The 15,430-nt window shown below is 36.6% G+C and overlaps 1 protein-coding gene across 5 annotated transcripts in view; it reads right to left on the bottom strand.

Moving 5' to 3' along the window:
* The window catches only part of NSD3 (nuclear receptor binding SET domain protein 3), a 158,979-nt gene that overhangs the window by 41,505 nt on the left and 102,044 nt on the right, over window positions 1–15,430 (bottom strand). For 4 of the 5 annotated variants that reach the window (XM_069075896.1, XM_069075899.1, XM_069075897.1 and 1 more), the window contains exons 6-9: window positions 12,201–12,716; window positions 10,591–10,717; window positions 5,015–5,115; window positions 2,756–2,801 (exon numbers count right to left, since the gene is read on the bottom strand). In XM_069075896.1, the coding sequence (XP_068931997.1) occupies window positions 2,756–2,801; window positions 5,015–5,115; window positions 10,591–10,717; window positions 12,201–12,716 (790 nt within the window). Of the gene's footprint in view, window positions 1–559; window positions 1,857–2,755; window positions 2,802–5,014; window positions 5,116–10,590; window positions 10,718–12,200; window positions 12,717–15,430 lie in introns of those variants that run through there. The other variant, XM_069075901.1, reaches the window with a different exon arrangement.

Raw genomic sequence — 15,430 nt, 5'->3', positions numbered from 1 at the left:
TTGCACCATCAAGACATTTAATTCAGTGCTCCTCAACTAAGGCTCATTTCATTCAACACTGCCCAAGTTCCATTCTGAAAACCAATTCTATCAAAATTGCAGGACGGCTGATAGATTTGGAACAATCTAAAGAACAATTCAATTTGGCGGGGGAAAGACATAAAACCCAACACATTGTGCAGCTTACAAATATGTTTGTAGAGACATCTCCATCTTGTTTTTATTAGGGATGTGACAAATCTTTGATTTGTATTCGATTCGTACACGGATAGTGCCATTTTCCCCCAATTTTTTGTATTCAGTTTAATATTGCCCCCCAAACAAATTTTGAATGTTCAGGTAATTGTTCATCTGAGCCTTCCTTGGTGATATGGCATTGATTCTGACCATTAACAAGCGCTGTAGCACCTCTCTGCATGTCATGCCATCTAGATGGCACATCACTGAGGGCTGTGAATGGAGAGTCAGTGCTCAAAAGTGGCCAAATCACGAAGAGTTGGAAGAGAGAGGCCTCTGTGGAATTTATGCAAGAAGGAATGAGTATGAAAAAAGCTGAGAATAGTGTAGAACTTTTTTTTTAAACTGTGTATAATACAAATCCAGCCAAAATAAGAGTGCAAAAACAAAAAACCCAACCAAACAAACAAAAAGAAAAACACAAAAAAGTACCCCTACAAAGCAACACTTCTCATGGCCTAATACTACAAAAAACAGCCACGATGAAACATGTGTAGGTCAGGCACGATGAGTACCAAGGAACCAAGGAGAGGGTTAATACTTAAACCCAAGATTTATGTTTTGTTTTGCCCCCAACATTTCCATACAACAAATACACATCTAAATCTGCCCAGCAAGTATGGAAGGAAGTGTGCAGTCCAGAAGAGACCATGGAGAAACGAGTCTCCTGAGGCCATGAAGATCCGTTAACAGGCTGGGTGAGATGCAGCACTTGACACACAGCCATATTCTGGGATGGAGGATGTGGGCCATGTTAGACTGCTCAGATTACTGGGACCTTGTTATTAATCCCACTCTACAAATGTTTCCACTCAAACAATGTTTCCTGACATCTATAAATGAGGGTGCCTGCCAGGATAAACGCTGATAAAAAACGCAAACAAAAACTGCACAATCTATTTCCTTCATTTGCTGGTGTGTGGACCCAGAGTACCACCACAGAATGTTTCCTTGGCCTAATACATCACTGGATTAAAAAGGACTTTTAACAGAGGAACAACAGTGCTGTACTGAGAAGCTTTCGAAGGGAAACACACAGGTACCGCCATTTCCGATGAGTTTCTGAAAATGCTAGAAAAATGGCAAACCGCCAAAGACAGCTGCCATGCTGTTCTCCATGATAACGGCACTAACATTAAAAAAAAAAAGAGCTTTTAATGATTGTAATGTATACAGTTTGGGCTGTTTGGCACAAACCCTGAAGATGTGCATTAATGATGCTTTATTAAAAAAAAAACACCCCAAAAACAAAAACAACAGTCCATGTCGAAATTGATCAGTATAAAGTTATACGTTGGCTTGTACGCTGGACCCATGATTTAAGCTGTACCCATCCAGCTCTGGCGAAAAAAATCACTTGAATGTTAAAGCAGTCATTTAGAGTCTTGCAGAAGAAACCAGTCAGAAGAATGCCAATAACGATGATGGTGAAATCAAAATCGAAAACAAAGAAAACTGTTTATCAAGCCGCTGTCAAAGAAATCTTGCATGGAGACTACAAGTCTGAAGTTTCTGGGATGAAATTGTACAGGAATCTCAGTCCACAGTTTCCTCAACCGCTGCGGAGACGGAGCTGTCACTGTATCTGACAGAGCCCTGCACTCCCCGGTCCGCCGACCCTGTGGAATGGTGGAAACACAACGCAATCAGGCCTCCTAATCTCGCAGCGATCGCGATGTCTTTTCTTGGAGCTCCGCCAAGCAGTGTTCCCTCCGAGAGGCTGTTCAGTTCTGCTGAGGATCTCCACGGAGACCATCGCTGCAGACTTCTCCCAGAGAATGCAGAGAGGCTGGTGTTTTTTAAAATGCAATTTGCCCAGAGTAAACTACAAGTATTAAATGCAGTTTGAATGATCTCACCAAAAAAAGTACTAAAAACTAGTCATGCTACAAATTTGTACTAAAATCAAATTGTAAGTTTAAGATATATAAATTTAAGGTTATAAAAATTTAAAGTATATCTCAAATAGATTTGCATATGGTCATCTAATAGTGGCCATAAATAATCTATGAATAATTTTAATTTTTAAGAAGGATTTTTTAGCACTGTCAAAGTAAAATGTGGCAAGATTTTTCAATCTGGTTGTCTCATTTGATTTGTCATAGTCCAAGTTTGACGAACATTAATAGCTACTATTCGGTATTCAGTCGAATACCAAAAAAGTGGATTCGTCACATCCCTAGTTATAAACCAATGAAACCCCAGAAACATGGAGAAAAGGTGAAAATTGGATCAAATCTGCATAATGTTCTCCAATTTATCATAATAAACAAGACTTTTCACATGGAGGTACAGATTAGATCAATATGATAAAAGTCACACACATATATATAAATATATATATATACACACACACACTGGGAAGGGAGGGGATACTGCAATTCCACACAAATTGACTGAAGAGCAACAATAATGAATTACAAAGACAGACAAAAGTACAAGGAGTACAAATAAGTAATTCTTTCAAAACTGGTTTAAATCAGGGAAATTCAAAGTAACATTACAGTGTATAACTCACCTTTCTGTAATCCTGTCTTCACTGTGGTTTGTGGAACTGTTTCAACCTGTTTAGACAGGAAAACAAGGAATTAATAAAGAGGTTTTTCTCTTTTAATTAACATAAAGGAAAAATAACACTTTCACCAATCTAAGTTATGATGAGTGGTTAGTGTATCTGAAATCGGAAGTCAGTCCCCTCTTCAGGGCAAGCTCTCTGTCCCAGGGTTGGGGGGCGGGGTTTAAATCCTAGCTGCCTATGCTGAATACCAAGTGACAACACACAGCCACATGCTCTCTATCGAAGTCCTTTTCCCACCATTCCCTTGGTGTATGAAGACAACAAGAATACTTTCCTCGGTGTCCAGGAGGCAAGAGAGGGGTTGTTTCTGCAACCAGCCCCGATGTTGCTATAAACCCCTCCCGCCCCAAATACGTTAGGATAAATTTTTACTTACTATGATACTCAGGTTAATGTAACTCACGCCACTTTAAGACCCTTCCGCGCCTGCACTCACAGCTAAGTTGCTGGGAATCAGGACCCTCTCTGTAGAGAGTGCTACAGGGCTCCATACAGCTGGAAGCTCAATACTTTTGCTGCTAGTACAAACTTAAGAAAATAAGTTTGTGATATTGCAAAAGCACTTTCTTGAGTGTCTTATGAACAGTGTTCTTGATCCTACATTAGGAGAGCGAGATTAGAAGTTATTCTGCCAATGTATATGTAAAACACGTGATAATTTGGTGATTGAACCATCAGAATTAAAGAAGGGAAGCTGTTTGGGGAGTTCCTGTTTTGGGCAGTTTATGTTTCCTTAAGATGTGTTAAGTATGCATGTTGAAACACGTTTTGTAAATATTTAAGGATTGTTCTAAATTCTTTTTAAAAAAATTTTATTTTTTTACAACAGGTAAAAAAACATACAACAGAAGCGCTTTTATAGGATACAATTAGTAATACAAATATAAAATCTTCTAAACAATCACTGGTATTGTTCTACTACTAACTATAACACAGTGGCATTAACATTTTGTTTGTCCCATTATTTGTATTCATTCTGCTTATAATTTTAAACTGACTGGTCACAGACTGAATTTGGGAACCAGTTGCAAGATTACAACTTTATTTTGGTAATAAATACTGTAGATTTGCAAGAGCTTAGAAAGATTTTTTGGAATATAATTTCCTAGGTATGAAGTTCTGTATGATAAGTGTGTAATCGGTTAGTGCATCACGAAGTTTTAGTTACATACTTTCCGGGAAAAATTGTTTCATATGCTCAATGATAGCATAAAGCACCCACACTGTCACTTTCATTCAAGTTAAGAAGTTTAAAAATACAAAAGGAATCACTTAAAACAAGAAAATCAACACTCAACATCAAGTGGTTAAAAAAACACAAAGCTCATCTGAATTAGTTCCATTTAGAATGCCTTCTGCCAAGACAATTATCAAAATGGATACCCTTTTTATTTAGAAAAAGAAAAACCTTTTTTTCACTGGGCATCTAAGAAAAAGCAGCAACAGTTTCCAGAAACTTCCTTGAAAAAGTAATTAAACACTTAATGTATATAACCTGATAAGATTATATATACCTCATAAAATTAGTTTAATCACCTCCCTTAGCTCAGAATGATTTTTTTGTTTTGTTTTTAAATAATAAAGAATTATTCATCTGACACCCCAATTACAGGTGAGTGCTGTTCCACTGAAGGAAAAAAACATTCCAAAAAATCTGTTTTGCCAACAAAAAAAATTCAGATTACCTATGATTATTTGACTCTTAAATATAACTCTTATAGTTAAATTAATTTGATTTGTTTTTAAAATAAAAACATAATACAAACCAGCAGCTTAAACCAAAAATCAAAAGAAAAAAAAATGGAAGGAACTCAATGGAGGTTCCACCAAACAAAAATCACTGAAAACATGAAATCATTTTGCTCATAACAGAAATCTCAAAGTAAATGTGTCAGGTTCATTCAAGCGTCTTGCACCATAGGATTCCCGTTTCCTGAAGCCTGACTGTTTCTGTGAAAGTGCCTGAAGCAGGATCACAGGAATGGCTGCCTTAGCAATGGGCACTGGCACTAACCAGCATGTAACATGAACAACAGTCTAGAAAGGAAACCCAATGGGGGAGAAGTTTTTTTGTTTTTTGTTTTTAAAGAAAGAAAAAAGAAAAGAAAAGACAGAAAGAAAAAAGAAGGGGAAGATACTAATATAAGCCACAACATTTACAAATACAATGCTTTAACTCTCTACATGTAGGAAGCCAACCTGCTCCTTTTTGATCTTCTTCTTTGGCACAACCTCAGTGGATTTCTCAGATTCAGAACGAGTTCTAATTGATCTTCTCTGCTGCTTCTTTTCTACGGAACCTGAAAGACATTAGAAAAATCGAAGATTCCTCAAAACTTAAAACTATGACTAGCTATTTCTTGAGCTCAACATTCATTCTCCTGACTCTATGTATTTAAATGAAACTACCCCCATGCTGGAAATCAATCTCTTCTTTTTTCTACCTTTTAGAACCCCTATCTCCCTTTAAATCTCTGCTCCACTGTCATATCTGTGAAACCTTCCCCAATATCCCTAGATGTTAAAATGTCTGTATCTAAAATTCCTGTATCTAATTAGTTGGGTACATTTGTTTTATATGACAGCAGTAAGATGACAAGAAAATATTTATGTGTAACATAGTTGTGTTTTACAACTTGGAAAGTATTAAGAACTTTGATCAATGCAATAACCACCCATGACTCCAGAGGATGGATGATAAAGAATGCTTCCACCTACCAAAAGACTGGTGATAGACCCAAGGTACTGAATGAGACATACATTTTTGGACATGGCAAACATGCAGATCTGCTTTGATAAACTATTCTTATGCCAATTTATTACAAGGATTGTGTTTTTCTCTTTTAATTGGGGAGAGAAAGGACTGAAAAGGGAAGAGAGAACTAGAAATAGTTTGTCTCCCCCATCCCTAGCCCCTTGCATGAAATAAAGGAGGGCAATTAAGAGAAACATAGACAAGCAAGGTGACTTTGTAAATAATATACTGAATTTACTATATACTTTTTTAAAAAAAGCAAGATATACTAGGGATGTTTTCATATACAATCCTCATTTTCTGTTCAACTTTGGTGATTGTTAAATTCAGATCCAAAAAAATACATATAGTTAAGAGATTTTAAGCAAAGATTAAAATTTGGCTCAAGACTTCTACTTTTAAACTTTTAAAGAATCCTCTTTAGCCCCTTATTATTTAGTGAAATATAAACTGATAGTGATATATGTGATATATATGTGTGATAGATGTATATATAGTATGATATATACATATAATAAGAAGTGATAGATGTATATATAGTATAATAAATCATGATAATCACTTACTGAGTATGTACAAAGCACTGTGCTACTGACATTAAATAATGCGAACTTTCCTTCTGTAAAAAGGTTTTTGGACAACATAAGTTTAAAATTTTAAAAACATCAGGAACTACTGAGACTTTAAGTTAAAAAGTGTGTATTAATTTAAGTAAAAGGGTGATAGCTAGGTGGTACCGTGAATAGAGCATTGGGCCTGGAGTCAGGAAAACCCAAGTTCAAATTTTGTTCCAGGCACTTACTAGTTGTGACCCTGGGCAAGCCACCTATCTACTTCAGATTCATCAACTGTAAAATGTGGACAACAGTATCTAACTCTCAGGGTTATTGTGAGGATTAAATGGGATAATATCTGCAAAGTGCTTAGTGTCCGGCACATGGTAGGTGCTAATATAAATGCTTACTCTCTTCCCTTCCCAAGTATAAACTAAAAATAGAAAATATACCTTTAAAAGCCCTACAAGTGAAAAAAATTATACTTGGAAAGATATTATTGTGCGATCCTTTGGAGAAGTAATACCCCCACTGTCATAGTTCTCCAACTTTTAAGTTCAAAGACCATTTCACTAGCTGTCTAAAACTCAACCACCCTACTGGCTTCCATTTGCCCATAGAGGGAGGGAAAAAAAACAACATCACCTTACTTCCTCTTAAACTGAATTCCTTTTGACACACTACAGACTCACTGATCCTTACTTTTTTATTTTTTGCTAAAGCAGGTAGGCACTAGAGCCTCTCAATTACTAAGGCTCTTCCTATTTCCTATACCCCTTTGACTATGGGGCCAAGGCTTGAGAGATGTTAAGATCTCCCTTTGCTTTTCAATGCTATGCAGCAACACCTACTGTTATAGCTGTTTTGTGTATGGTTGTGTTTTGTTGTCAAGCTGTGACTACAGTGTTCTCCTCTTTCCCTCAAATCCCCAATCATCATATTTTGATTTTTTCTTTGTCTTGGGTGTCAGCTCCACCTACAGAAAAGTATAGTCTATCTTTACATTCCTGACCAGCCAGTGAACCAATCTGAGAAGATTTTTTAGAACCTCTTCTTTAGGGCTCCCACTGACAATAACTACTCGGTATAAAAAGAAAGATGAAAAATGAGTAATCCTTTCCCTTTATTCACTTTTACTTTTTTTTTGGGGGGGGGGATGGAAGAATTCTAATGAAAATGGTTCTTTCATCAGGTAAAGACTAAAGTTTGGATTTTCTATACTCTAACTCAACTATATAAATAGCTCTTAAGGATTAACTATTAATATTCCAGAAGAGAGGAACAAATAACTTTGGTCTTTGAAAATAGCTTTGGGGGGTGGCCAGGTGACTCAGTGAATACAGCACCGGCCCTGGAATCAGGAGGACCTGAGTTCAAATTTGACTTTGACACTTGACAAAATTACTAGCATGTGACTTTGGGCAAGTCACTTAACCCCAATTGACCTCCAAAAAAAAAGAAAGAAAAAAAAGAAAATAGCTTTGGAAACTATGGTTTGAATAAACAAACACCAATCTAATTCATAATACAAAGTGGCAATATAATACTTTTATGTGTGTACCCAGTATATGAAAAAAAATTAAAAGATTGAGGGTTTCTCCTTAGGGTATCTGAGAAAATGCAAACTAAGAGACTACAACCACTGAGAGGAAATATTTTTTTCTAATTCTGCAACCAAGAGTTCATAGAAAGGTATCAAGGGTTTTTGAGAAATGGACATGAATTACAGTAAGTATTGATGGGACAGAACAAAAAATGATAAGAAGCCAAAGCCATGTGTGTATGTGTATATATATATGTCATAGTGAAAGCATCCATTTTAAAATGAAAGTCCTAATTTTCATAATAAAAACTCAAGAGGACCCTGAAACTGGGTGTAGAGGGGCTCTGGAGGGTAGGCAATGAAAGAAGCCCATGAGAATGAGATTGGCTAACAGGAAGAAGTGTTAATGCATCTGCTAATTCGTATGTAAAGGAGGTACATATGTCTGGCATTTGTTTGTTGGAACTACCTGTATTTAGAAGATCAAAAGACTCTTAACATCCTACCCTCGATCTCTTCTAAATTAATTTTTCTTTGTTTTTTAAAATTATGCCTTAAAACTTGTGTTTTGTTTTTTTTTGCTTTTTGGAGGGGGGAAGGCTGGGCAATTGGGGTTAAGTGACTTGCCCAAGGTCACATGGCTATAAGTGTTAAGTGTCTGAGGTCAGATTTAAACTCAGGTCCTCCTGACTCCAGGGCTGGTGCTCTATTCACCGAACCACCACATAGTCTTCCCAAAACTTGTTTTTTAAATGCAATTGGTGCCAATATTTTCTCTTTAAGTATATCAAGAAACTCTATGCTTATATTTTACTTTGTAATTCTGATGGGAGCATTTTCTTACTTTTGCAGGGGAGAAATGGGAATAACAGCCACATTAAATGTGGCATTCATGTAGTCAAAAAAAATTAAATTAAAAACTCAAGTGACAGTAACTCTCTTCTACTTAAATTATTTATGAATAAGAAGGAAATAGATTGACCCTGTCCTGGTTACAATCATAATATCAGGCTTTTAAAATTACTTACCTTCAACAAGATAATAAAAGAGTTTAAATAAAAATCTCATTGGGGGAAAGAAAGAAAAAAACAACCTATAGGTGAAAATAAAATTTATGTCCAGGTTGAGGTCAAACTGATCTGACTGCATGCTGACTAAATGTTTCAAGCAAGGATCTCTATCTATCATAATATCTATCTTTACTCTGACAAGTTGCCAATATACTAATATAAGTAGAAGCATCCTTCACAGAGAAAGATAAGAATCTGAATCTATGATTTCACTGGTATAGAGAGCTATCCAATGAGAAAACTCCTTCCATCCCTAAAAATTATAGTTTCCTAAATATAAAAGTTGTTGCCCAAACAATCAAGATTTATATGGAATGATGATGATGAAGATAATGATGAGAGCATTTAACATCTATATGGCCCTTATTAGATGTTAGAGGAAGCTAAGTGGCTAAATCACTAGGCCTGAAGTCAGGAAGACCTGACAGATCTGGCCTCAGACACTTACTAGCTGTGTGACCCTGGGCAAGTCATGAAATCTATGTTTGCCTCAATCTGGGCAACTAGATGGCATAATGGATAGAGAAGTGGGTCAGGAGTCAGGAAGACCTGAGTTCAAATCCCCCCTAAGACACTTACTAGCTGTATGACCTGAGGCAAGTCACTGAACCTGTTTGTTTCCTTGTCTGTAAAATGAGCAGAAGGAAATGGCAAACCACTCTGGCATCTCTGCCAAGAAAACCCTCTGACAACACTGGCGTGCTGTGGTCTGGAAGAGTTAGATACAAATGAACTGAACAATAATGTATTAGGCACTGTGCGAAGTGCTTTACAATTTATTATCTCATTTGATCCTCAAAACAAATATTTTTATTTAATTTGTCATCCTTTACAAATATCATTTCATTTATAAATGGTAATAATGATAGCTAATATTTATATGCCAGGCAGTGGGCTAAGCACATTACAACTATTATCTCATTTGATTCGCACAACTGCCCTATGAGAGGTGCTATTATTATTCCCATTTTACAGATAAAGAAACTGAGGCAAAACAAAAGTTAAATGACATGTCAGTGGCATGCAGTTAGTGTCTGAAGCTGGACTTGAACTCATGTCTTCCTGACTCCAGATCCACTGCTCTCTCTACTGTGCCATCTATGTGCATCAACTCTGATGACATTAATAATATCATGTAAAATCAAGACATCCAATTACAGACAATTAACTTGAAACCTACTACATTCACTCAAGCATCCACTACTAATTCATCCATCACTGGGCTGCTACAAAAATAGTCTGAAATGATACAATGCAAACTTTCACTCTGGTTTTTCTAACCACTTCTGTCCTTTATTCAGCTCTTCTTTCCATGTCATAAGTTTAGATAAAGGCATGACTTTTAATAGCATATCCATTTTAGGAAAGGAGGCATGGTATGACTCTCCTAGTGTCAGGGGAGACTGGGTCTGAATCTCACCTCCTGCAGAGACTTTTTATGACCACGGGAAATATCACTTAACCTCTGAGCTTTAATTTATTTATCCTGTGAAATGGGAAGGACAAAAGTACCTATCTCACACCAAAGTAGTCACAAGGATCACGAGACAGTATATGAGAGCCAGCATCTACAAAGTGCTTTAAGGTTTATAAAGTATTTTACATATATACAATCCCATCATCTGATCCTACACAACACTCCATGGTCTTTGATGTAAAGTACTCTGTAAATCTTAAGATGTTACATAAATTTTGGCTATGGGGTACTGGAAAGAGATGGGACAACAAAATTGGTGTTCATATCATTTCACAGCAGTTTGCAGTTGCAAGCTTGAATCAACCCAGATAAAGTAGTTAGGGCAGGGAATTTAATACTAACAACCTCAGTATACTCTCCATTCATTTTTACCTACCTGTCGACCCAGATGTTGTTTCGGGAGATGATACATTCTGAGTTGCTTTTTCATTTCTCTGGTTTGGTGTAGAAATGATAAGTTTGTCTTGTCCCCTGACACTTATTTCCGTTTTGTTACCAACTCCCTTCAAAATAAGCCAGATTAAAAACCGGATGATTACCAGGCAAATGGAATCAATTACAAAAATGTTTTAGAATAATAATCGTTGTTTCAAAGTACTATGCCATCCCTCATTCTAGGTATCTTATTAACTAATTAATTCTCTTAGTCAGCCAAGAGGTAGTAACTATATTCTTATTTCATGGCTAAGGCGGAGAGAGAAGAAAAACATCAGCTGTGTGATGAATAAGATCAAAATTGAATCAAAAGTCCCAAGTTTCCTAACAGAAGTCAAATAAAACATTTTTGAATATAGATTCTCTCCTTACACATTAAATTAAAATGAAAAGAGCTCATCAATTTCATCTGGTAGGTAGGCATGGGAAGTACAAAAAGTCTTACTCAAAGCAAAAAAGCCCTTTTGTGGGTGTCCCCAAAAAACTCTCAGCTGCCAAAAGACAGAGTTGATGAGTACCTGCAAGTTGTGGAAAGAGAGCATATTTGTGCAGGCAAGTCTTATTTTAAGAAAACCTGATATTCAAAATCCCCAACAAAACATAAATTAAGGGGTGATCATTTTATTGAAAGTGTTCTTTTTAAAAAAAAATACTTTATTCCAAATTTCTTTTATGTGATATATTTAGGTTGGGATTTAAACCATATAAAAGTTTTAAGGAATGGATCTACTATATTAGACACACAATTATAGTCAGATATTCCTGTAAAATAACAAAATAATTTAAAATATACATCCATGCATTATTGCCAAATCTATCAACCAATTCAGACAGGCTGGGGCCATAAGTTCTGAAGAGATTAATTGTTTCAAGACTATAGGTTGGCAACTACCAAACAAACAGGACTAGCTGAGTAGTGAAGCTACATGAGGATGTGGCTTGCATGAAAACCCCCTCTCCTGCATCACTTACACTTTAGCAGCTATAGAGTTAACAGTTCTAGAATAAACACAGTCTAAGAAATTCTTAGAAATGCATTTACTTGTAAATTGCAGTAAGTAAATATTTCTTGCCCCTCTCTGACCCAAACAAACCAACCAAAATGATTAACTACTAAACATTTTCTGAATGGTTGATCACAATCAAAGACCTAATAATGGTATCAATGAGGCTTTAAAAGAAATTTTTCATTCTTATAATCAGTAATACATAACTTAATAAAAATGATCCTATACAACTATTATGACAACCACATAGGTCACAAAACAGGCAAAGACCCAGCTTTTTCCAAGACTAAAGAGCTAAGCTCTATCTTGGCTACAAATCCCAACATTAATTTATTGCATATGGGGATACTGAAAAAGAAAAAACAAAACAAAACAAAAACAATCCCTACCCCAAGGAAATCTTACCCTTTTGCCTAAATTTCCTTAGGCCCAAAAAGACTAAATTTCATTTCAAAAGCCTATAAACAAAAAAAACAAACATAAAAAAACCCTAACAAAACCCCCCCCACAAATCAAAACAAAAGCTATAGACTTTGGAGGATACCTTTGTTGAATAAACAAACTGATCGATGAATTTCCCATCTCCCGCAGCATTCTGAAGAGCAAATACTTGTTCAATTTTCACAACTGGAGACATGTTGCACTTCTGCAGATCCAGGCTGCCTTTGTGCATTGTAATGGAAGCCGGTAAAGATTTCCTCGCTGCTGCTGTTTTCCATGCTATTTTAACAGGGGGTGGCTCTTCCTCTTCCACACTGGTATGCCGTCTCTGGCTGTGTCTACGGAGCTCAGTACTTGACAGTGAGGAGGCTGCCTCCCCTGCATTGCTCTGTTCTGGTTGAGTGTTCAGCACTGCTTTAGGTCTCCGGTTCTTTTTCACTTCTGTTTTGGAGGCAGTACTCTTTTTTGCTTGGGATAAAACTTCTTCAGGCTGTTTGTCAACATATATGAAAGTATATTGTTCTATTCTTTCTTCTCGGGTCATCTTCAAGGCTTTTTCTGCATGGGCAATGCCAATATCCCACTGAGCCCTTTCCCGCTGAGGTCGGGGTTTCCGAATCTTTAGAAAAGAAATAGACATAATGAATCAGTCACATCTTAGATGCTCCAAATTTGGTTATACATTTTAAAAGCATATAACTCCTAGGTAACAAAAATAGAATCCAAACTATTAGTCTTCTTAGATTACTAAACCAAAAACAAATGAAAGGGTGCATACACACACATATATGCGTGTGCATAAGAAAAATATCCTGATGTGAAGTTAAATAAACATTTACCACTTTACTTTCCCATTTCCACAATGGAAAAGTCTCTAACAAAGGTAGTTTCAATACCACTTGACTAGATAGTAATAATGAAAGAGAAAAGATGAATAAAAGAAGACAAAGACTTTAGGTGGCTGGCTGAATATCAAAATAAAAAAATTCGAGCTTTACAATGGACAGAATTCTATTTCTCTTACTGATTGCAGAAAAAAATTAGGACAAAGGAACAAAAGATAATAGCTTCTTTGTCAGTAGTACTTTGCACAATACAAATAGAATAATGAGAGAACACGACCTCAGGGAGGTTACATTCTATATTACTATTCTATATACTGTATTCTATATATAGTAACATATATGCTACATATTACACTATATAATGTAATTATACACACATACAAATATCCTCTATATTACATTCTATGTACTAGGCAGAGATTTTCAACTCAGGGATAGGAGTGCGGCCTTGACAGATTTCAGGGGGACTATAATCATGAAAGGAAAAAAAAAAATCACATCTTTATTTTCACTAACCTACCACTGAAATGTTGCTTTTGATTCAACTATGAATGTAGGCAAATAACATTATTCTGAGAAGGGGTCCATAAGTATTATCAGACTGCCAAAGGAGCGCAGACACAAAACTCCCCTATACTAAGGGAATACAACATGTTCACAAATTAAGTAAACATGGAATACATGGCTTAACGTATAATATGGCACTTAATATTTAATCTATCCACCTCCAAGAGTGGGTGGTCAGAGTCAGTAACAATTATGGGAACCAGGAAAATCTTTGTGGAAGAGTCGGTACTTGAACTGAGAGTTGAAAAGGATCCAAGGCTCCAAGATGCAAAGTTAAACAAGAAGAGGAATCTGGGCAAGGGGGACAGACTTTAGATAAGTCCTAAGGAGCTGCTGTCTGTACATATCAAGCAATCAATTAACAAGTATCTATTAAGTGCTTGCTATATGTCAGGCAAGGCACTGGGGATACAAATATAAAGAAATCTCTACTTGCAGTGAGCATGCATTCTAATGAGGGAGACAAAAAAACACACATATACAACAAATATAAAATGAATAAATACAAATAAACAAAAGTAGTTAAATATAAGGCGAACTGAGAGGGAAGGTTGGGAGCCTTAGGAAGGTTCCACATAGAAGACAGTGCTTGAGGGTGCATCATAAAAGAAGAATGGGACTCTAACACAGACTTAAGGAGGGACTGCACCCCAAGAATGAATGGACAGCCTTCGCAAAAGCACAGGGAAGTGCAAGAACAGAGAGAAAGCCAGTCTGGTGGAATTGCAGAATGCCGACTGGAGAGTAATATCTAATGAGGCTGGAAAGACTGTTTGAGGCCAGGTTGTATATAGCTATAAAAACTAAAGAGGAGGTTAAATTTTTATCCTATGTGCTATAAAAAGCCATCGGACTTCACAGAGTAGGAGAAGTCATATAGTCAGAGTTGTGCTTAGGACATTATTTTGGCAGCATCATATAGGATTGTCTGGAGTGGTGGGAAACTTAAGGCAGGGAGACCCTAGGAAACTGCTGCAATAATCTAGCTGAGAAGTGATGAGGGCCTAAAGAAAGGTAGTAGCTGAGTGAGACAGAAGGGATTAGAAGTGAGAGATGTGGTGGCAGAAAAGGAGCAAGTTAAGGAGACCAAAGAGTGACCAAACAGGTAGAAGTAAGAGAGAGTTGTATCACAAAAACCCAGAGAAGAGAAAGACTATCTAGGAGAGGGTAGTCAACAATGTCAAATGGTGTAGATAGGTGAAAGTACAAGGAATGAGAAAAGAACATCATATTTGGTGATTAAAAGATCAATGCTAACTTTGAAAAGTTTCCATTAAATGATGGTGTCAGAAGCCAGAGTAAAAAAATGTGGAAAAGTAGATGGAGAAGTACAGGTACCTAGTATAGGACAGCTTTTGGCTGAGAAGAAGGAAGAACAATCGCTTCATGGGATGGTTGAATCTAGTGAAGGTTTCTTAAAAATAAGGGATACACAGGCATGTTTTACACAGCTGTATCAGAGGTAGCCTTAGAACTCAAGTCTTCCTACTCCAAATCCAGCACTATCTACCATGCCATGGTGATTTTTAAAAAATTAAGTTAAGAATAATTTTTTAAAAATTAGAACCTTTGGATTTGAAAATTTAACATTTTTAATATGACTAAATTCAAATGGAAATTCTGTTTGAGCTTTACATCTAAAGTGTTGAAATCAACAGAGTAATAAGGAAATTAAGTCTTCTTAAAGAAACAGAAACTAAGGGGCAGCTAGGTGGCGCAGTGAATAGAGCACCAGCCCTGGAGTCAGGAGGACCTTAGTTCAAATGTGACCTCAGACACTTCACACACACACACACACACACACACACACACACACGCACGCACGCCGTGTGACCTTGGGCAAGTCACAACCCCAATTGCCCTCCAAAAAGCAAAGAGAGAGAGAGAGAGAGAGAGAGAGAGAGAGAGAGAGAGAGAGAGA

This window comes from Petaurus breviceps, unplaced genomic scaffold (assembly GCF_028583685.1).
Source record: "Petaurus breviceps papuanus isolate PSGF00001 unplaced genomic scaffold, PetGlider_PUasm1.0 90919, whole genome shotgun sequence".
Lineage (NCBI taxonomy): Eukaryota > Metazoa > Chordata > Mammalia > Diprotodontia > Petauridae > Petaurus > Petaurus breviceps.
Note: the sequence above shows the minus strand (reverse complement) of the source record. Positions and strands in the feature narration are given on the sequence as shown.